At 37.9% G+C, this 23,761-nt stretch overlaps 4 protein-coding genes across 4 annotated transcripts; all 4 read left to right on the top strand.

Annotated features, from left to right (window-relative positions):
* Positions 1–5,997: 5,997 nt before the first annotated feature.
* On the top strand, positions 5,998–9,121 carry LOC125573826. Its single transcript, XM_048734613.1, has 2 exons — positions 5,998–6,383; positions 7,928–9,121. The coding sequence occupies exons 1-2, from the start codon at positions 6,051–6,053 to the stop codon at positions 8,006–8,008; spliced, it is 414 nt and encodes a 137-aa protein (XP_048590570.1). The 5' UTR covers positions 5,998–6,050; the 3' UTR covers positions 8,009–9,121.
* A 2,038-nt stretch (positions 9,122–11,159) lies between these two features.
* Positions 11,160–13,288, top strand: LOC125573824. The gene is made up of 2 exons (XM_048734612.1): positions 11,160–11,556; positions 13,129–13,288. The coding sequence occupies exons 1-2, from the start codon at positions 11,224–11,226 to the stop codon at positions 13,207–13,209; spliced, it is 414 nt and encodes a 137-aa protein (XP_048590569.1). The 5' UTR covers positions 11,160–11,223; the 3' UTR covers positions 13,210–13,288.
* A 2,348-nt stretch (positions 13,289–15,636) lies between these two features.
* LOC5517533 lies at positions 15,637–18,895 on the top strand. Its single transcript, XM_001637483.3, has 3 exons — positions 15,637–16,021; positions 17,600–17,714; positions 17,883–18,895. Exons 1-3 carry the CDS (start codon positions 15,689–15,691, stop codon positions 18,380–18,382), a joined length of 948 nt encoding a protein of 315 aa, XP_001637533.3. The 5' UTR covers positions 15,637–15,688; the 3' UTR covers positions 18,383–18,895.
* A 3,339-nt stretch (positions 18,896–22,234) lies between these two features.
* On the top strand, positions 22,235–23,290 carry LOC125573813 (putative glycosyl hydrolase ecdE; the record flags this gene model as incomplete). Its single annotated transcript, XM_048734596.1, has 1 exon — positions 22,235–23,290. A coding segment is annotated over one exon (504 nt), but the record flags the coding sequence as incomplete, so codon positions are not given.
* Positions 23,291–23,761: the final 471 nt, after the last annotated feature.

Raw genomic sequence — 23,761 nt, 5'->3', positions numbered from 1 at the left:
AACCTGAAAAAGGTAGATATAATCCCTTTGACAGTTGCTTCGTTCAGATAATAATTTCATTCATGTAAAAAGCAGGTGCTTTGGATAAAATAGAAAAATAAAAGAGAAAAAAGAGAAAAAATAATAATACTACGACAGGGAGCCAAAGCTCACAGTTTGTGGTTTTGGGGATTTTTAAGAAATTCATAATTAAAAACACACAGGACTCACCAAGCTGTTAAACGTGATCACTTTGATTAACTCTGTAAAATTTTCTAAAAATCAGCTACATCACCTTTTGGTTTGGATCGTGTATTCGTGGGTGTGAATATATAGTACCAGGGGCTCATAAGTAGGGGCAATCATCTGTATCATATGTGTCACGGCGTTTCCTAGGATCAGGCTATTTTTAGACGCACGGATTAGCCAATCAGATGACAGGGCGGAAAAATTGACTTTGTCTCAAGGAATCCAAAATGGCGGCAGAGAAGGGGGAAAACGACGCTTGCTTTTCAAAGTCTTCCTAAATCGTCATATGCCTTCTTATTTCTGAATCCCTTTTGTCACAAAGAAAGAAACATTTTGTTGTGGACTCAAGTGGACTCAAACGTTGTTACGAGGACATATTTTCTTGCTCTTGCAAAGCAATAAATTCGGAAATAAGTGATCATTTGTTTCGATCTCGAAATTTTCAATCTGAGAGACCATATTATAATTCATAAGGTGTTTGATACTGCTAGTTAACTAACAATAGTGTACAAAGTATTATACGGAAATTTATGTCTTGTTTTTTTGTTTTACATTCATACTAAACCAGCTCTTCAAAACTGTAAGTAATTGTGTATAAGAAAGAATTTAGTCATGATCCGCATAAATATCAACACTCATGACCTGCCTGGACTCAACTTGCCCTGATCTGGTAAGAAATCGTAAAAAATAACCATGTAAAATTATATTAACATAAAAGGCAACCTCAATATGTCTTTTTGTAAATTCTGTTTCCATTTAAGTTAAGCTTAATTCGAAAATTGATACTTGTTACTTACTCATTTAACTTATCTTAATTTGTTCAAATTTGACTTTCTTTTGACTGAGCTCTTGGCTGTCCAAAAATCATAATACGATTTAAAATTATTTCAAAAAAGGCCAGGAGTGTATTAAAACATGTATACAGTATCTGTCATCCTGGCTTGTAATAAGACTTGCCATCATTAAAGTAATGGACATCATTATAGTAATGGCCCTTGTAAAATCTTTCAAAAAAGTTCTTGATAGAAACATGATGCTGTCACTCAAACAGTTTCAGGCTCTTGAAATATTGTATATCACTTGGGAAAATGGACTCCAGGTACATATACCACCTGGTGCTTGGACCCCTTATCAAATATTATAAGATTTTTTCTCAGACAATATAAATTGTTAATTTTTTTTATTGAACATGCCTAGAAAGTAATAGCTGTTCTAACATTCCATTTTGGTTTGAATGGGGCTCTGCAAAGCCCTCCCATAACAACATTAGGTTAACATATTCACCCTATATAGCTACCAACTCCCTTGCCTTAGCTTCAAAATACCCAGTTTGAGGCTATTATTTCCTGGTTTGATAAGATGTTGAGTATCAAGGCAAATAAGCCAATAGCTTGAACATATTTTATACTATGACTATCGTGATAACCAGGATTTACAAGCTTTGATTTGTTGGTGCCCTTCTTCAGTCTGTGAAGAGAAAAATCTGGCCTTGCACCAAAAAAAATGTCAGATTCTTAGAAGTTGTGTTAACACAATGCCAAATAAATGTATACAAAATGGACCAAATAAGCCCAGGAAGGAAACCACTTGACAACTTCTATCCTGCTGGATCTTGTGGATTGTTTTAAACGGTTAGGGACAAATACAGACTTTAAAAGAAAAAGGTTGACACCATTCGGAGGTGCTTTTTTAATACACTATATTTTGGCAGGCCAATACCTGCAGTTAATATTTAATAGTAAGAGTATTATGTTTACAGCTAATATGAACAACTTCAAAAAAAATTAACTTAAAAAATGATAATTATAATCGGGAGTTGTGTAAACTAAGTTATTTTACAGTAAACAAAAGTCAACAATAAAGCTTTTTGAGTAGCAAAACAGTCATGAATGTAGCAGATATTATCATTAAAAGAAAAACTTAAGGATATTTTCCTTATCATTACATATAATTATCTATTACAGCGAAATAACAGACTGTTTGAGTGGCAGCATAATCTTCCCCATAAGAGCTTTTCTGAAAGATTTAACAAGGACTGAAAGTGCATTACTATAATGGTGGCAAGTCTTTATATGCATGCTTTTATATACCCTCATTGCCTTTTTGGTAATGATTATAAAACGTAGTATAGTTTCTGGTCAGCTAAGAGTTCACATGAGAAAGACTTCAGTGGATAGTCATTATACTTACTACACATCCTCTCTATCCTCTTTTTTGGAAAGTCAAATTTGAACAAAGTATTCATAACAGATCATAAATAACGAGTATAAACTTTTTAATTAAATGGATATAGAATTTATAAAAAGACACAAATATCCATTGAGGTTGCCTTTTATGTATACTTTTACATGAATATTTCTTACAATTTTTTACCAGATCAGGACAGTGAGTCCAGGACAGGTCATGGTTGTTGATACAAACACAGTTCCATCTTTGAAGTGCTCGTTTAATAAAAATATTTAACAAAAACAAGACATAAACTTTTGTATGTTACTTCTTACACTATTGTTAGCTAACTAGCAGTATCAAAAACCTTATGTGTGATAATATCTCCTTTCAGCGAGAGAATTTCGAGATCAATACAAATGATCAATTATTTTTTGCAAAATCAAGAAATAATGTACTCGTAGCAACATTTGAGTTCACTTGTAGAAAAAAAAAATAGTCCAAGGCTAGTAAGAAATGTTTCTTTCTCTGTGGCTAAAAGGGTTTAGAAATTAGGAGGCATTTGACGATTGTATAAGACTTTGAAAAGCAAGCGTCGTTTTCCCCCTTCTCTGCCGCCATTTTGGATTCCTTTGAGACAAAGTCAATTTTTTCGCCCTGTTATCTGATTGGCTCATCCGCGCGTCTAAAAATAGCCTGATCCTAGGAAACGCCGTGACACCTATATAGTACCAGAATGTAGGGAAGTTGATTGCCCGTACTTATGAGCCCCTGATAGTATAGTGATGTAGGAGGGTGATGGTGAAGAATGCCTAGCAAGATAATGTAGAGTGGGGATGGTAGTAATGTAAAAGTTGGATGGGCTAAACGAGTGGGTGGTGGAGGGTTGTGAAAAGATAAAGTTGGGCTGCAAAACAGGTTGTGGTAGTGTGTGATGGGTAGGTGAAAAAAGAAGGTGAGGAAAATTGTGGTGTGAAATGAAGGTGTAAAAGAAAGAAGAATACGAAAAATGTGGTGTGATATGGAGATGGCCGATGGCTAATAGTGTATAGGTTAAAGTGGTGATGAGAGAGATGTGGTGTAGATGAGGGAGATGTGGTGTAGATAAGGGAGATGTGGTGAAGATGAGGGAGATGTGGTGTAGATAAGGGTGATGATTTAGGGGTTGAATGAGAGAAGAGGGTGGTTATTAAACCTAACGTGTATTAACAGTTTTAGTGTGTGTTACAATGGTAGTGGTGTGGAGGTAGATATGAAATCGGGGAGGGTGTAAATGTGGGTGATAATATATTGTTATGAGAGAGAGAGTGAGGGTGATGTTACAACATGAAGGAAGGTTGTGATAGAAGATGTAGATGGTGAAAGGTTGAGATAAGGAGGTGGAGAGGTGGTTGTGTAGGAATTGGTGAAAGTTAATTTATGCTTGTGAAGTTACAGTGTGAAAGAAGAGAAAGAGGTAATGGGGTTATTGGATTAAGTGCGGGTGGTTGAGATTATGGATTATGAGACAACGAGTGAAGGTTATTACAAGAAATGGGGTTGACAATAAAACGGCATAAGAGTCATGAATAAAGGGGTTATTGTGTTGAGTGGAGAAGGTAGTTAGTAAATATGGTATTATGTGGGGATTAAACAGTTGTGATCGGTAACTGGTGGTGAGTGTTATGTATTGGATGTGAATAAGTGATGGCGGCATTAGTGAAATCTGAGGGGAGATAATGAGAGTGTAAATAAAATGATGGGTACGAATATTGTGACAAGACTGTGTAGTGTTTGTAAGAAAGTGTGTTGTATGTAGGGTAGGAAAGTAATATGTAGGATAAAAGAAAGAAAAGCGTTTAGATTGTAGAAGGAACTACAGGCATTTAATGCCAACCAAGACTTCTCATCAGGGGGCGAGGTCTTTTGGTTGGTCATATACGAACCTGGTTGATAAAGCGGGGAGACTACGGGGAAAGCTGGGAATAGCGGCGAAGATGGTGGAAGTAAAAAGGGGAAAACGGGGGAGACTGTTCACAGGCTTACCAATCTCTCAGTCAGTCTCCAGTCAATCCCACTAGCTCGAATATTTTCACGATTGATAGCCTCCTGCAATTGTCCTATAATTGTCTTATATCCTAGAATAAAGGTCGCAATAATCTCTTATTGCTTTGTGATGTGTATTTATTCAGAATAAGCAGTATTTCTAACGTTTGAGCAGTTGAGGGATTCCGCGTTACTTGGTAACGCGGAATCCCTCAACTGCTCAAACGTAAAGTGCTTTAAGAGTTTGATTTGAGAGTTGTATTTTGGAGCTGAAAAGCGAGCGTGAATTGAGAGTTGTATTTGGAGATAAAAAGCGAGTGTAATTTGAGAGTTGTATTTTGGAAGTGAAAAGCGAGTGTGGATTGAGAGTTGTAATTTGGAGATGGAAAGCGAAGTTTGATTTGATAGTTGTTATTTGGAGTTGAAAAGCGAGATTGGATTGAGAGTTGTAATTTGGAGATGGAAGGCGAGTGTGATTTGAGAGTAGTAATCTGGAGATGGGAAGCGAGCTAATTTTATGTTGACTAAAACATAGAGCGATTTGAGAGTTTGTTTTTGTTTCTCAAGTGGTGGATATTGGAGAGCAATTTCAAAGTTAGAATTCGATAATAGACTTCAATTTGAAAGTTGGAGTTTAACAACAGATTGCAATTTGATAGTTTTAGTCGCTAAGTAAAATTTAAAACTAAACTTCACACGTGACCGGCCTGGGCTTACGTACCACTCTTTATATATCGCTTTCATACAGAAAAAGAGTCCACAAGTAACTCCGCCTGTGGATCGCGCACCAGGCGAGGGGGCATGCCTTAAAATTGCGACTCCAGCGAATGGTATCATGAAGTGTGCTCACAGGGAGTCCACTCAACACATTCTTGTTTATCTAAAACAAGTGCTTTAAACTTCAAGTGATAAATGAGTCATTTATGCATACCAATAGGTCACGAAGTCTTCAATAAAGTTCCTTTAATACATACATCTTACTCTTTATTGGGTCTATTCATGTTTGCAACACTTATTTTATACTCCTTCGTCAATGTTATAGGAATATTAAAGGTTTCAAGGCTAAATGCTTTAATTCAGAAAAAGTTACTTTGGATTTTGGGAATAACTTGCCGTACTGAATTTAAGCCCCTGTTCAAACCGGGTCTTTTTCGACGCAGGAGCTGACTTACAGTTGATCTACGCAGAGAGAATCATACAGTAGCTAGGGAAACGTATTGTTTTAGTAACTTCCTGCTTTTTCATTCATTACCAATTGAAAGGGAACATTTTCTTTTTCTACAAATACCAAAAATAGGCTCGGCCAGCGTGAATCAGGGAAACGGACAGCTGCTCTGTCAACTTCTAAAGAATTTTAAACTATTTTTCATGATGATATAATAGTTATTGGCACGCATCTTGTCTCCAGCGACTCGAGTCGAGTCGATGATTAAAATCACCCATTAATTTTCCATTGAGGAAATTACTTTGTATTCTACTCTGGAACAGTTGAACATAATACGACGTCTCCGTGATAAGGCAGAGCAAAACGCAATTAATAATTAATATCGCCCACTGGGGACTCATGGTCCAACTATATGCGAGAGTAAAATAGGTTGACTTGTATATTCTGCGCACGGGAGCCAGGTACCATGTCTGCGTTCCCTGCCTTAATCGTAATCCTCTATTTAGTGCTCGCGATCAAAGCAGAATTCATTTTAGAAGACGACGAATTTTCTTTTAGGAATTTCCTTCCAAGCTTTCCCGATCGAAATTTCGTGAAGACCGGGGCAGTCCTATCAGAGAAAAGCTCTAAAGATTTCAGTAATTGTCACATCGCCTGCCTTGATAATGTCGAGTGTTTTGCCGTGAACTTCATTCAAGAAAATTCGAAAGACCCTCTCTGTCAGCTGTTGAACGATGGGAACTCGGACTATGAGGACTATCTTGAAGAAAAAGAAGGCGGCTCCTACTCACGCGTTAAGGTAGGAAACATACTTCTACTAAAGAAAAAGAAAGCTCATTACTTCCTTTCTACTCTATTTTTGAAGTACTTCTTCGTCGCATTTTCAGCCCGAAAAAGGTAATTTTGGATGAAGTTCTTGTACAAATTTCTCAATAGAGTTTCTAGGTTACGTTTTAAGTAATTTCTAATAGAAGTACACCAGGGTGAAAGCGACCGTAAACGATCTGACTCTTTGGTGTTTTGTTTCTGTGTTGTAAAAAAAAAACTCGAAAATTAGGTTTTCACTACGGGATATGGCTTAAAATTTACCGCATATACAGTTACACTCTTTTTTTATATAAGATTGCTACGTTAGTAAGGCCCGAAGACTGTTATACGGCGAACTGCCGTAAGCAACATTTTAAACTGGGGGATAAGAGAAAAAATCTATAGTTGCCTTTTTTCGAACAAAACAAAACAAGATTCAGGTTATTATTGACCCCCAAGAAAATCCAGGAGAATTGGTGGTTGATTGCACAAATTTGAGAAGCTCATTAGATCAATACTGTACACAATCAAAATTTTACATTTAGACAGAGCGGGGCTGCTCATGCACGGACTCAATTCCCAAAGGTGGAGTTGAATTTCAAAATTTTCGTAACTCGGAGTTTCAGTGTGTGCACGCTGCTCACTGATGACAGAAGAGCGACTTATCTTTATTACGCCAAATATCTATTTTCAATAACTGTTATGTCGACGACAATGAACAAGCGGAACGAGTGAGTAGACGCCTCAGATAGACACACCACAGCTGGTGGAATAATTTTCCAAAATTGCACATAAAAATTTGACTTGTTAATATTCAATCGTTCTTGTTACCAAATCTGTGGCGATTGTAAATTAATCATAGGTATTTTAATGAAATAAAGAACATGCAAGAACCATGTAACAATAATTTTCAGTTGATAGGCTGGGCCGCTCTTATTTTTGGATCATTTTCAGGCTGAAAATGTTCTTAACGATGTTCTTATATTTTGGTTTATACAGTATAAAAACATAATACCCAATGAATTATTAGGAAGTGAATTAAGGTTGTTATAATGAACACAATTTGACTCTGCATTTTAGAACGCATTAAAAGCAACATTTTTCTGCTATCTTAGCATGTTGTTAAAATTTGGTGAAACTCGGGCTGGGCGTTCTTATAAAATAGGTTCTTACAAAAAAGTGTATTTGCAAAGAACCATCTATCATTATGGTTACTCAAATGGCAACGGCAAATATATTTTCCGAGATATAAGTTCAATCCGAAGTTTTAATGGCACTTCTGCTCGCAATGTTGATTTTCTTAATTTTTTTTTTCTTTTGAGGCTCTTGCGAGCGCAAGTGTAAGTCATGGACTATATTCAATGCCTCTCAATACAGGCACCTTTCGTAGATAAAAATCAATTACACTTGGTGCACGGATACCACGTTCTGACTCGGCCCACGTATTAGGAGAATTCACTATTCACCCTTCTCTTTCGTGTTTACTAGCAGAATTATTATCTTCAAAAAGATGAAATGTGTTTTTTTAAATTTCAGACTTCCTGTGAGCCTAATCCCTGCTTGCATGACTCTGTTTGTTCACCAAGCGCAGATGGGCGTAACTTCTCGTGCAACTGACGGGTCCTGCGTACTTTGGGCGGTACTGTCAGGGTGGGCCACGATACCACGTGATGCAATAGATTGCATGCACTCGAAAGAAATCAGCGATAGCGCCGTGTTGCCTTATACTAAGAAGAATAAGTAAAGTTTATCAAAGCGATAACGGTAGGAATGTATCTTCTCTAGGTCGTATTTGTGCAAACTTTGATTTTGAGGACGGTTATCTAACGGGATGGATTCAAGAAGGCACTGCTTTCAGAAACCAACCAACTTATGGTGATATTCCCATCATACGAGGCTCGTCTAATCTAATCTCTATGGCAACTGGTTTGTCGGGACATACGAGAATCGACAGAGCCCTTTGTACCCAGTAGGTGGCCAACAAGGCGATGCGCCAACCGGAAAATTGACGTCACCGCCGTTCGTCATTCAAGGTCCAACTCTCAAGTTTCTTGTTGGAGGCGGGGCAAGAAACACAAATTTTCAGCACGCGGAGCTTCTGATTGGTGGAATCGTCGTTGTCAGTGAGACGACCAACCCTGAGAGTGAAGGAATGATCGAGAAGAGCTGGAACGTGAGTGAGCTCATTGGCAAGACAGCACGCCTTCGAGTTGTGGATGATGGAGATGGAAAGTGTGGTCACATTAATTTTGATTATTTTCGTGACGAGACTTGTGCCGGTCCTTAGAACCGCCCCACAAAACACTGTAGGGACAAGAACTGCATTAAGCTCTTAGTTACGTATTCATGCATGTTCTCTAAACTTTCCGAAGCAGATCTGACTTCTCGTAACGCATGATATTTGCATTAAGTAGCTTGGTGGGTGTTGCATTTAATAGGTTGCTTATATTATTATGGTATGTTATAAAGTGGTATTCGAGTTTTATTCTTCACCGTATTCTAATTATAACCACATGAAATAAGTGAAGTGAAATACAAATAATGGCGCTTTTCCATGAAAAATAGAAAGTTGCAAATAACAATTTGCTTTTAATCAATTTAATCAGTAAATTTTCTAGTTAATGTAAACTATTTTTTATGTAATAGGTAAGAACTGCACCCCTTTCGGGAAGTTTGTTGTAAAATAAAAAGGTTGTAAAATATTTAAATAAAAAAAACACCCACAAAAAATAGTCCAGTCATTTCTCAAAATACCCAAATGAACCGCGAATGCCCATTTAAGCCTCTCTTTGGTGTAAAACCACAGGCCTACCCACTATTGTTATAGATACAACAAACAATGGGATTTATGTCTTGAGTCTTCTGTTGTTTACTTGCTTTTGGCGGGAAAAAACGCACATGTTCATTTGAGCCTCTCTATGGCGTAGAACCACAGGCCTACAAATAATGGGATACACATCGGCATCTGCAAAGTTAGATTGACAGTTTTAGTTATGACATCAGAAATCGCGAAAAACACAGTAGGGAAAAAGAGTGTTATTAGCATTTTCCTTGTATCACCCATAAATATAATAACACCCAAAGATGTAATAACATCCAAGAGAGAGAGAGAGAGAGAGAGAGAGAGAGAGAGAGAGAGAGAGAGAGAGAGAGAGAGAGAGAGGGAGAGAGAGAGAGAGGGAGAGAGGGAGAGAGGGAGAGAGGGAGAGAGGGAGAGAGGGAGAGAGGGAGAGAGGGAGAGAGGGAGAGAGGGAGAGAGGGAGAGAGGGAGAGAGAGAGAGAGAGAGATTGATAGCCTCCTGCAATTGTCCTATAATTGTCTTCTATCCTAGAATAAAGGTCACAATAATCTCTTATTGCTTTGTGATGTGTATTTATTCAGAATAGCAGTATTTCTAACGTTTGAGCAGTTAAGTGCTTTAAGAGTTTGATTTGAGAGTTGTATTTTGGAGCTGAAAAGCGAGCGTGAATTGAGAGTTGTATTTGGAGATAAAAAGCGAGTGTAATTTGAGAGTTGTATTTTGGAAGTGAAAAGCGAGTGTGGATTGAGAGTTGTAATTTGGAGATGGAAAGCGAAGTTTGATTTGATAGTTGTTATTTGGAGTTGAAAAGCGAGATTGGATTGAGAGTTGTAATTTGGAGATGGAAGGCGAGTGTGATTTGAGAGTAGTAATCTGGAGATGGGAAGCGAGCTAATTTTATGTTGACTAAAACATAGAGCGATTTGAGAGTTTGTTTTTGTTTCGCAAGTGGTAGCCCGATATTGGAGAGCAATTTCAAAGTTAGAATTCGATAATAGACTTCAATTTGAAAGTTGGAGTTTAACAACAGATTGCAATTTGATAGTTTTAGTCGCTAAGTAAAATATAAAACTAAACTTCACGCGTGACCGGCCTGGGCTTACGTACCACTCTACATATATCGCTTTCATACAGAAAAAGAGTCCACAAGTAACTCCGCCTGTGGATCGCGCACCAGGCGAGGGGGCATGCCTTAAAATTGCGACTCCAGCGAATGGTATCATGAAGTGTGCTCACAGGGAGTCCACTCAACACATTCTTGTTTATCTAAAACAAGTGCTTTAAACTTCAAGTGATAAATGAGTCATTTATGCATACCAATAGGTCACGAAGTCTTCAATAAAGTTCCTTTAATACATACATCTTACTCTTTATTGGGTCTATTCATGTTTGCAACACTTATTTTATACTCCTTCGTCAATGTTATAGGAATATTAAAGGTTTCAAGGCTAAATGCTTTAATTCAGAAAAAGTTACTTTGGATTTTGGGAATAACTTGCCGTACTGAATTTAAGCCCCTGTTCAAACCGGGTCTTTTTCGACGCAGGAGCTGACTTACAGTTGATCTACGCAGAGAGAATCATACAGTAGCTAGGGAAACGTATTGTTTTAGTAACTTCCTGCTTTTTCATTCATTACCAATTGAAAGGGAACATTTTCTTTTTCTACAAATACCAAAAATAGGCTCGGCCAGCGTGAATCAGGGAAACGGACAGCTGCTCTGTCAACTTCTAAAGAATTTTAAACTATTTTTCATGATGATATAATAGTTATTGGCACGCATCTTGTCTCCAGCGACTCAAGTCGAGTCGATGATTAAAATCACCCATTAATTTTCCATTGAGGAAATTACTTTGTATTCTACTCTGGAACAGTTGAACATCCTTGGTGAAGAAAATAACGACGTCTCCGTGATAAGGCAGAGCAAAACGCAATTAATAATTAATATCGCCCACTGGGGACTCATGGTCCAACTATATGCGAGAGTAAAATAGGTTGACTTGTATATTCTGCGCACGGGAGCCAGGGACCATGTCTGCATTCCCTGCCTTAATCATGATCCTCTATTTAGTGCTCGCGATCAAAGCAGAATTTATTTTAGAAGACGACGAATTTTCTTTTAGGAATTTCCTTCCAAGCTTTCCCGGTCGAATCCTCGTGAAGACCGGGGCAGTCCTATCAGAGAAAAGCTCTAAAGATTTCAGTAATTGTCACATCGCCTGCCTTGATAATGTCGAGTGTTTTGCCGTGAACTTCATTCAAGAAAATTCGAAAGACCCTCTCTGTCAGCTGTTGAACGATGGGAACTCGGACTATGAGGACTATCTTGAAGAAAAAGAAGGCGGCTCCTACTCACGCGTTAAGGTAGGAAACATACTTCTACTAAAGAAAGAAAAAAGCTCATTACTTACTTTCTACTCTATTTTTGAAGTACTTCTTCGTCGCATTTTCAGCCCGAAAAAGGTAATTTTGGATGAAGTTCTTGTACAAATTTCTCAATAGAGTTTCTAGGTTACCTACATACGCCGTTTTAAGTAATTTCTAATAGAAGTACACCAGGGTGAAAGCGACCGTAAACGATCTGACTCTTTGGTGTTTTGTTTCTGTGTTGAAAAAAAACCCGAAAATTAGGTTTTCACTACGGGATATGGCTTAAAATTTACCGCATATACAGTTACACTCTTTTTTTTATATAAGATTGCTACGTTAGTAAGGCCCGAAGAGTGTTATACGGCGAACTGCCGTAAGCAACATTTTAAACTGGGGGATAAGAGAAAAAAAACTATTGTTGCCTTTTTTCGAACAAAACAAAACAAGGTTCAGGTTATTATTGAAATCTAAGAAAATCCAGGAGAATTGGTGGTTGATTGCACAAATTTGAGAAGCTCATTAGATCAATACTGTACACAATCAAAATTTTACATTTAGACAGAGCGGGGCTGCTCATGCACGGACTCAATTCCCAAAGGTGGAGTTGAGTTGCAAAATTTTCGTAACTCGGAGTTTCAGTGTGTGCACGCTGCTCACTGATGATAGAAGAGCGACTTATCTTTATTACGCCAAATATCTATTTTCAATAACTGTTATATCGACGACAATGAACAAGCGGAACGAGTGAGTAGACGCCTCAGATAGACACACCACGGCCTAACTTTGCTGGTGGAATAATTTTCCAAAATTGCACATAAAAATTTGACTTGTTAATATTCAATCGTTCTTGTTACCAAATCTGTGGCGATTGTAAATTAATCATAGGTATTTTAATGAAATAAAGAACATGCAAGAACCATGTAACAATAATTTTCAGTTGATAGGCTGGGCCGTTCTTATTTTTGGATCATTTTCAGGCTGAAAATGTTCTTAACGATGTTATTAAATTTTGGTTTATACAGTATAAAAACATAATACCCAATGAATTATTAGGAAGTGAATTAAGGTTGTTATAATGAACACAATTTGACTCTGCATTTTAGAACGCATTAAAAGCAACATTTTTCTGCTATCTTAGCATGTTGTTAAAATTTGGTGAAACTCGGGCTGGGCGTTCTTATAAAATAGGTTCTTACAAAAAAGTGTATTTGCAAAGAACCATCTATCGTTATGGTTACTCAAATGGCAACGGCAAATATATTTTCCGAGATATAAGTTCAATCCGAAGTTTTAATGGCACTTCTGCTCGCAATGTTGAATTTTTTTAATTATTTATTTATTTTTCTTTTGAGGCTCTTGCGCGCGCAAGTGTAAGTCATGGATTATATTAAATACCCCTCAATACAGCCACCTTTCGTAGATAAAAATCAATTACACTTGGTGCACGGATACCACGTTCTGACTCGGCCCACGTATTAGGAGAATTCACTACTCACCCTTCTCTTTCGTGTTTACTAGCAGAATTATTATCTTCAAAAAACTGAAATGTGTTTTTTTTAATTTCAGACTTCCTGTGAGCCTAATCCCTGCCTGAATGGCTCTGTTTGTTCACCAAGCGCAGATGGGCGTAACTTCACATGCAACTGACAAGTCCTGCGCACTTTGGGCGGTACTGTCAGGGTGGGCCACGAGACCACGTGATGCAATAGATTGCATGCACTCGAAAGAAATCAGCGATAGCGCCGTGTTGCCTTATACTAAGAAGAATAAGTAAAGTTTATTAAACTTTCCGAAGCAGATCTGACTTCTCGTAACGCATGATATTTGCACTAAGTAGCTTGGTGGGTGTTGCATTTAATAGGTTGCTTATATTATTATGGTATGTTATGAAGTGGTATTCGAGTTTTATTCTTCACCGTATTCTAATTATAACCACATGAAATAAGTGAAGTGAAATACAAATAATGGCGCTTTTCCATGAAAAATAGAAAGTTGCAAATAACAATTTGCTTTTAATCAATTTAATCAGTAAATTTTCTAGTTAATGTAAACTATTTTTATGTTATAGGTAAGAACTGCACCCCTTTCGGGTAGTTTGTTGTAAAATAAAAAGGTTGTAAAATATTTAAATAAAAAAACACCCACAAAAAATAGTCCAGTCATTTCTCAAAATACCCAAATGAACCGCGAATGCCCATTTAAGCCTCTCTTTGGTGTAAAACCACAGGCCTACCAACTATTGTTATAGATACAACAAACAATGGGATTTATGTCTTGAGTCTTCTGTTGTTTACTTGCTTTTGGCGGGAAAAAACGCACGCGTTCATTTGAGCCTCTCTATGGCGTAGAACCACAGGCCTACAAATAATGGGATACACATCGGCATCTGCAAAGTTAGATTGACAGTTTTAGTTATGATATCAGAAATCGCGAAAAACACAGTAGGGAAAAAGAGTGTTATTAGCATTTTCCTTGTATCACCCATAAATATAATAACACCCAAAGATGTAATAACATCCAAAAGAGAGAGAGAGAGAGAGAGAGAGAGAGAGAGAGAGAGAGAGAGGGAGGGAGAGAGAGAGAGAGAGAGAGAGAGGGAGAGAGGGAGAGAGGGAGAGAGAGAGAGAGAGAGATTGATAGCCTCCTGCAATTGTCCTATAATTGTCTTCTATCCTAGAATAAAGGTCACAATAATCTCTTATTGCTTTGTGATGTGTATTTATTCAGAATAAGCAGTATTTCTAACGTTTGAGCAGTTAAGTGCTTTAAGAGTTTGATTTGAGAGTTGTATTTTGGAGCTGAAAAGCGAGCGTGAATTGAGAGTTGTATTTGGAGATAAAAAGCGAGTGTAATTTGAGAGTTGTATTTTGGAAGTGAAAAGCGAGTGTTGATTGAGAGTTGTAATTTGGAGATGGAAAGCGAAGTTTGATTTGATAGTTGTTATTTGGAGTTGAAAAGCGAGATTGGATTGAGAGTAGTAATTTGGAGATGGGAAGCGAGCTAATTTTATGTTGACTAAAACATAGAGCGATTTGAGAGTTTGTTTTTGTTTCGCAAGTGGTAGCCCGATATTGGAGAGCAATTTCAAAGTTAGAATTCGATAATAGACTTCAATTTGAAAGTTGGAGTTTAACAACAGATTGCAATTTGATAGTTTTAGTCGCTAAGTAAAATTTAAAACTAAACTTCACGCGTGACCGGCCTGGGCTTACGTACCAATCTACATATATCGCTTTCATACAAAAAAAGAGTCCACAAGTAACTCCGCCTGTGGATCGCGCACCAGGCGAGGGGGCATGCCTTAAAATTGCGACTCCAGCGAATGGTATCATGAAGTGTGCTCACAGGGAGTCCACTCAACACATTCTTGTTTATCTAAAACAAGTGCTTTAAACTTCAAGTGATAAATGAGTCATTTATGCATACCAATAGGTCACGAAGTCTTCAATAAAGTTCCTTTAATACATACATCTTACTCTTTATTGGGTCTATTCATGTTTGCAACACTTATTTTATACTCCTTCGTCAATGTTATAGGAATATTAAAGGTTTCAAGGCTAAATGCTTTAATTCAGAAAAAGTTACTTTGGATTTTGGGAATAACTTGCCGTACTGAATTTAAGCCCCTGTTCAAACCGGGTCTTTTTCGACGCAGGAGCTGACTTACAGTTGATCTACGCAGAGAGAATCATACAGTAGCTAGGGAAACGTATTGTTTTAGTAACTTCCTGCTTTTTCATTCATTACCAATTGAAAGGGAACATTTTCTTTTTCTACAAATACCAAAAATAGGCTCGGCCAGCGTGAATCAGGGAAACGGACAGCTGCTCTGTCAACTTCTAAAGAATTTTAAACTATTTTTCATGATGATATAATAGTTATTGGCACGCATCTTGTCTCCAGCGACTCGAGTCGAGTCGATGATTAAAATCACCCATTAATTTTCCATTGAGGAAATTACTTTGTATTCTACTCTGGAACAGTTGAACATAATACGACGTCTCCGTGATAAGGCAGAGCAAAACGCAATTAATAATTAATATCGCCCACTGGGGACTCATGGTCCAACTATATGCGAGAGTAAAATAGGTTGACTTGTATATTCTGCGCACGGGAGCCAGGTACCATGTCTGCGTTCCCTGCCTTAATCGTAATCCTCTATTTAGTGCTCGCGATCAAAGCAGAATTCATTTTAGAAGACGACGAATTTTCTTTTAGGAATTTCCTTCCAAGCTTTCCCGATCGAAATTTCGTGAAGACCGGGGCAGTCCTATCAGAGAAAAGCTCTAAAGATTTCAGTAATTGTCACATCGCCTGCCTTGATAATGTCGAGTGTTTTGCCGTGAACTTCATTCAAGAAAATTCGAAAGACCCTCTCTGTCAGCTGTTGAACGATGGGAACTCGGACTATGAGGACTATCTTGAAGAAAAAGAAGGCGGCTCCTACTCACGCGTTAAGGTAGGAAACATACTTCTACTAAAGAAAAAGAAAGCTCATTACTTCCTTTCTACTCTATTTTTGAAGTACTTCTTCGTCGCATTTTCAGCCCGAAAAAGGTAATTTTGGATGAAGTTCTTGTACAAATTTCTCAATAGAGTTTCTAGGTTACGTTTTAAGTAATTTCTAATAGAAGTACACCAGGGTGAAAGCGACCGTAAACGATCTGACTCTTTGGTGTTTTGTTTCTGTGTTGAAAAAAAACCTCGAAAATTAGGTTTTGACTACGGAATATGGCTTAAAATTTACCGCATATACAGTTACACTCTTTTTTTATATAAGATCGTCTAAGTTAGTAAGGCCCGAAGAATGTTATACGGCGAACTGCCGTAAACAAACAGTTTAAACTGGGAGGAAAGAGAAAAAAAACCTCAAGAATAATTGCCTTTTTGAAAAAAAAACAAGGTTCAGGTTATTATTGACCTGCAAAAAAATCCAGGGGAATTGGTGGTTGATTGCACAAGTTTGAGAAGCTCATTAGATCAATACTGTACACAATCAAAATTTTACATTTAGACAGAGCGGGGCTGCTCCATGCACGGACTCAATTCCCAAAGGTTGAGTTGAATTGCAAAATTTTCGTAACTCAGAGTTTCAGTGTGTGCACGCTGCTCACTGATGATAGAAGAGCGACTTATCTTTATTACGCCAAATATCTATTTTCAATAACTGTTATGTCGACTACAATGAACAAGCGGAACGAGTGAGTAGACGCTTTAGATAGCAACACCACAGCCTAACTTTGCTGGTGGAATAATTTTCCAAAATTGCACATAAAAATTTGACTTGTTAATATTCAATCGTTCTTGTTATCAAATCTGTGGCAATTGTAAATTAATCATAGGTATTTTGATGAAATAAAGACATGCAAGAACCATGTAACAAAAATTTTCAGTTGATAGGGGCCGTTCTTATTTTTGGATCATTTTTAGGCTGAAAATGTTCTTGACGATGTTCTTAAATTTTGGTTTATATAGTAAATAAATATAATACCCATTTAAATATTAGGAAGTCAATTACACAAAATACCAATAGCAATGATATATAAGGTTGTTATAATGAACACAATTTGACTTTGCATTTTTGAACGCATCAAAAGCAACATTTTTCTGTTATCTTAGCATGTTGTTAAAATTTGGTGAAATCTCGGGCTGGACGTTCTTATAAAAAAGTTCCTATAAAATAGTGTATTTGCAAAGAACTATCTATCGTGATGGTTACTCAAATAATAACGGCAAATATATTTTTCGAGATATAAATTCAATCCGAAGTTTTATTGCACTTCTGCTCGCAATATTGATTTTTTAAAATTATTTATTTATTTTTCTTTTGAAGCTCTTGCGAGCGCAAGTGTAAGTCATGGACTATATTCAATGCCCCTTAATACAGCCACCTTTCGTAGATAAAAATCAATTACACTTGGCGCACGGATACCACGTTCTGACTCGGCCCACATATTAGGAGAATTCACTACTCACCCTTCTCGTGTTCTCTTGCTGAATTATTATCCTAAAGCAGTGGGAATGTTTTTAATTTCAGACCGCCTGTGAGCCTAATCCCTGCCTGTATGGCTCTGTTTGTTCACCAAGCGCAGATGGGCGTAACTTCTCGTGCAACTTTACAAGTCCTGCGCACTTTGGGCGGTACTGTCAGGGTGAGTCACGTGACTGCGCGATGGAACAGCTTGCATGCACTCGTAAGAAATCGACAGCGCCGTGTTGCTTTATACTATTCCAATAAGTGATGAGAGTTTTAGAAAGCTAAAGGGAAGATATAAGTAAAGTTTATAAAAGCGATAACGGTAGGACTTTATCTTCTTCAGGTCGTATTTGTGCAGACTTTGATTTTGAGGACGGTAATCTAACGGGATGGATTCAAGAAGGCACTGCTTTCAGAAACCAACCAACTTATGGTGATAATTCCGATGCACGAGGCAAACCATCCAAACTCCATGGCAACTGGTATATCGGGACATTCGAGAATCGACCAAGCCCTTTGTACCCAGTAGGTGGCCAACAAGGCGATGCGCCAACCGGAAAACTGACGTCACCGCCGTTCGTCATTCAAGGTCCAACTCTCAAGTTTCTGATTGGAGGCGGGGAAAGCAACACAAGTGTTGAGCGTGCGGAGCTTCTGATTGGTGGAATCGTCGTTGTCAGTGAGACGACCGACACTCAAAATGAAGGAATGATCGAGAAGAGCTGGAACGTGAGTGAGCTCATCGGCAAGACAGCACGCCTTCGAGTTGTGGATGATGGAGATGGGTGGTGGCATCACATCAACTTTGATTATTTTCGTGACGAGACTTGTGCCGGTCCTTAGAGAACCGCTCACAAAACATTGTTGGGACAAAAACTGCATTTAGCTCTTAGTTACGTATTCCATGCATGTTCTCTTATGCTTCTGGTTATTAACTAAACTGAAGATATAGTTCCCCTAATTTCCCAATGATTTATTTTAGAGAGTCACAATTGGTGACTTTCCAAAGCAGATCTGACTTCTCGAAACGCATGATATTTGCAAGTAGGTTGGTGGGTGTTGCATTTAATAGGTTGCTTATACTATTATGGTATGTTATGAAGTGGTATTCGAGTTTTATTCTTCACCGTATTCTCATTATAACCACATGAAATAAGTGAAGTGAAATACAAATAATGGCGCTTTTCCATGAAAAATAGAAAGTTGCAAATAACAATTTGCTTTTAATCAATTTAATCAGCAAATTTTCTAGTTAATGTAAACTATTTTTTATGTAATAGGTAAGAACTGCACCCCTTTCGGGAATTTTGTTGTAAAATAAAAAGGTTGTAAGATATTTAAATAAAAAAACACCCACAAAAAATAATCCAGTCATTTCTCAAAATACCCAAATGAACCGCAAATGCCCATTTGAGCCTCCCTTTTGTGTAAAACCACAGGCCTACCAAGTATTGTTATAGATACAACAAACAATGGGATTTATGTCTTAAGTCTTCTGTTGTTTACTTGCTTTTGGCGAGGAAAAAACGCACACGTTCATTTGAGCCTCTCTATGGCGTAGAACCACAGGCCCACAAATAATGGGATACATTGCGGCACCTTCAAAGTTATATTGACAGTTTTAGTTATGATATCAGAAATCGCGAAAAACATAGTAGGGAAAAAGAGTGTTATTAGCATTTCCCTTGTATCACCCATAAATATAATAACACTCAACAATGTAATAACAACCAAGAGAGAGAGAGAGAGAGAGAGTAAAGATCTATTGAACAATCTCAGTGACGGCAAGCATAACAGCATTTGAACGAATAAAAAAAGGGGTATTGATGCAAACGCACACACACACTAGCTCGCAAAAATGTATTTTGGCTTCTAGTAATTTTGAAAAGATGTAGAAAGGAAACCACCGGACAGCCTCTATCTGCTGGTGTTCGTCGGACCTTGTGGTCTGCGTCGACAGTAGAATAAGAATGAAAAGAGTTGATGCAAAAAGACACAGAGTTGTTTCGAGTTGCAACCTGAAAAAGGTAGATATAATCCCTTGGGCAGTTGCTTTGTTCAGATAATAATTTCGTTCATGTAAAAAGCAGGTGTTTTGGACAAAATAGAAAAATAGAAGAGAAAAAAAGAGATAAAAAATACTACTACCATAAACCACAGGGAGCCAAAGCTCACAGTTTGTGGTTTTGGGGATTTGTAAAAATTCATAATTAAAAACACACAGGACTCACCAAGCTGTTAGACGTGATCACTTTAATCAACTCTGTAAAATCAGCTTCATTAGCCTCACGCTACATATTTCGCTTTGATACGGAAAAAGAGTCCACAAGAAACTCCGCCTGTTGCGCGAGTACCAGGCGTGGGGGACAAGGCTTAACTCGCGACTCCGGCGAATGGTGTTAAGTGTGCTCACAGGGAGTCCATTCAACGCATTCTTCTTCATTCTCACTTCACTTATGCATACCAATTAGGTCAAGAGTCTTCAATAAAATTCCTTCAAAATACATATATCTTACTCTTAATTAGGTTTATTCAAGTTTGCAACACTTATTTTATACTCCTTCCTCAACTTCTTGTCCTGAAGCCCCTATTCAAACCGGGTCTTATTCGGCGCAGGAGCTGACACACAGTAGATGTGCGCAGAAAGAATCGTACAGTAGCTAGCCAAACGTATTGTTTTAGTAACTTTCTGCTATTTCATTTATTACCGATGCAAAGGAATCATAATATTTCCTTTTTCTACAAATACCGAAAATAGGCTCTCCCAGAGAACCTAAGAATTTGGGTCTAGTTTTCCTGGAAGTCAAAGTTTTTCAGACTCTTAGCCACTCATTCACATATCGAGGGAATGATAATAGCAGGTTCAATTCAAAGGTGAGCCTCGATGCAACCCTGAAAATGCAAGAGGAACAAACAATATGTAGTCAGTGATAAAAAAGAATAGTTTCGAGTTTGAGTGATCGCGTGCAGGCCCGTACCCAGGATTTTTCTTTGGGGGTGCGAAATCGCCTGCCTTGATAATGTCGAGTGTTTTGCCGTGAACTTCATTCAAGAAATTTCGAAAAACCCTCTCTGTCAGCTGTTGAACGATGGGAACTCGGACTATGAGGACTTTCTTGAAGAAAAAGAAGGCGGCGCCTACTCACGCGTTAAGGTAGGAAACATACTTCTACTAAAGAAAAAGAAAGCTCATTACCTTCTTTCTACTCTATTTTTGAAGTACTTCTTCGTCGTATTTTCAGCCCGAAAAAGGTAATTTTGGATGAAGTTCTTGTACAAATTTCTCAATAGAGTGTCTAGGTTCCCTACATGCACGTTCTTTGAAATAATTTCTAATTAGAAGTTCACCGGGGTGAAGGCGATTGTAAACGATTTGACTCTTAAGTGTTTTGTTTCTGTTTTGAAAACAAAACTCAAAAATAAGGTTTTGCCTACGGGATATGGTTGAGAATTTACCGCATATACTATCTTTTTTTTAACAGATCGTCTAATTTTCAGTTGAGGCTGGGCCGTTCTAATTTTTGTAGCATTTTAAGGATGAAAATGTTTTTAACGATGTTTTTAAATGTTGGTTAAAAAAATAATACCCGATGAATTATTAGAAAGTGAATTACTCAAATCAATAGCAATAATATATAAGTCATTATGAACACAATTTGAATCTGTATTTTAGAACGCATCAGGACTAGAAAAGTTATATTTTTCTGTTATCTGAGCCTTTGTGTGTTCTTAAAATTTAGTAAAATCTCAGGCTGGACGTTCTTATAAAAAAGGTCCTTATAGTAAAGGGTATAGTGTAGTGTATCGCTATGCTTACTCAAATGATAACTGCAAATTTATTTTCCGAGTTCGACTCCACTTCTGCTTTTTCAATTATTAATTTATTTTTCTGATTGGTCTCTTGAGAGCGCTAGTGTGAGTCAAGGACTATTCAGTTACAGGGAGCTATCGTAGATAAAAATCTATTACACTTGGTGCGCGGATTCAGCATTCTGACTCGTCCCACGTATTAGAAGAATTCACTACTCAGCATTCTCGTGTTCCATAGCTGAATTATTATCCTAAAGCAGTGGGAATGTTTTTAATTTTAGACCGCCTGTGACCCTAATCCCTGCCTGAATGGCTCTGTTTGTTCACCAAGCGCAGATGGGCGTAACTTCACATGCAACTGTACAAGTCCTGCGTACTTTGGGCGGTACTGTCAGGGTAAGTCACGTGACCACGTGATGCGATAGCTTGCATGCACTTGTAAGAAATCGACAGCGCCGTGTTGCTTTATACTATTCCAATAAGTGATGAGAGTTTTAGACTAACAATGGGAAGATATAAGTAAAGCTTATAAAAGCAATAACCAGATAACGGTAACGGCCAAAATCGGTCCCCTAAATTTCATTCAAAGGGGGCTCGTAGTAAATACAACAAGCGCGTCAGCTGAAATCAGACTTCTCTCTTTAGTACTTTCAACCTAATGCGCAGAAAGAGATCAGAAAACAAACTATTATTTACCTGCACCTGCTAAAACTGATATAAATTTTGAATAATGTAGTCATTGCTCGAATTTTTCATAACCAGAATGTTGAACTCTTGCATTTACCAAACCGGTGGTGTCGTGCTCGCTACCGCCACCAAAAACCATTCTGCGGCCTATCCTATCTAGATTTTTATACACTAATATCTCTCAAGTCGTTATGACTTTCAGGTCGTATTTGCGCAAACTTTGATTTTGAGGAGGGTAATCTAACGGGATGGATCCAAGAAGGGACTGCTTTCAAAAACCAACCGACTTATGGTGATAATTTCGATGCACGAGGCAAACCATCCAAACTCCATGGCAACTGGTATATCGGGACATTCGAGAATCGACCGAGCCCTTTGTACCCAGTAGGTGGCCAACAAGGCGATGTGCCAACCGGAAAACTGACGTCACCGTCGTTCGTCATTCAAGGTCCAACTCTCAAGTTTCTGATTGGAGGCGGGGCAAGAAACACAAATTTTCAGCGCGCGGAGCTTCTGATTGGTGGAATCGTCGTTGTCAATGAGACGACCAGCACTGGGAATGAAGAAATGATCGAGAAGAACTGGAACGTGAGTGAGCTCATTGGCAAGACAGCACGCCTTCGAGTTGTGGATGATGGAGATGGGAAGTGGGGTCACATTAATTTTGATTATTTTCGTGACGAGACTTGTGCCGGTCCTTAGAACCGCCTAACAAAACACTGTAGGGACAAGAACTGCCTTCCGCTCTTAGTTACGTATTCCATGCATGTTCTCTTATGATTTATATGAAAAAGTCAAAATTGGTGGCTAAACTTTCCGAAGCAGATTGTCTTCTTGTAACGTATGATATTTGTACCAAGTAGCTTGGTGGATTTTGCACTTTATCGGTTGCTTTCATTACGTCACACTATTCGAGCTCTCTCTAGCGACTTGTAAAAACCTTAAGCTGAATGAAATATTGAATGTCTAGATAAATATTATCTGTTTTTAGGACACGGTTTCTATCAGACGGCATAGAAAATAAATTTCAAGATATTACACTATGTATTTTTTTTTATGAAACGGTATTCGAATTTAAAGTTCTTCACTGTATTTCCGTTACAGACACATGAAAAGTGAAGTGAAACACAAATAATGGAGGTTTTCGATCAAATTGAAAACCAGGAGAACATGTTATCCTGGTGGTAACACCCCTTTCTATGAAATTTGTTGTAAAAAATATTTAAATGAAAAAAAAAAAAACACCCACAAAAACTGGTCCGGACATTTCTTGAAATACCCCTAACTGCTCCCCTAAAGAAATGATTTTATATCTAGAGAAAAATGGCTCGGAAGCGCAAACCCTGCAAATACCATTTCTAATGGGAAAGCCAATTTTTTCCCAGATATCCTCTAGAAATACCCAATTTTGACTCCTACCTAATACATTCAGATCTTTAGATAGTTTTTACCTTGACTTCGGAAATAGGGCATGAGACCTTTTTGCGCCTAGCGAATCGTGTGTGGCCGTGTCACTGTTTGACGAGCAACCAATAACATTGTGTGTTTTGTTTTAGCTTATGGGGCTTATTAGCGCTCTTTATCGTGCTTTATTCGTATTTAAGTGAAGTCCTTCTTCTCCATCGCTATTTGCCATAATTTCCCTGAAAGCTAAAGTCTAGTTTTATCAGCCTAAATTAATTGCGATTCTAAGTGGGTTTCCTGTGGTAAACTAATCTTATATCC

This window comes from Nematostella vectensis, chromosome 11 (assembly GCF_932526225.1).
Source record: "Nematostella vectensis chromosome 11, jaNemVect1.1, whole genome shotgun sequence".
NCBI classification, from domain to species: Eukaryota; Metazoa; Cnidaria; class Anthozoa; order Actiniaria; family Edwardsiidae; genus Nematostella; species Nematostella vectensis.
Note: the sequence above shows the minus strand (reverse complement) of the source record. Positions and strands in the feature narration are given on the sequence as shown.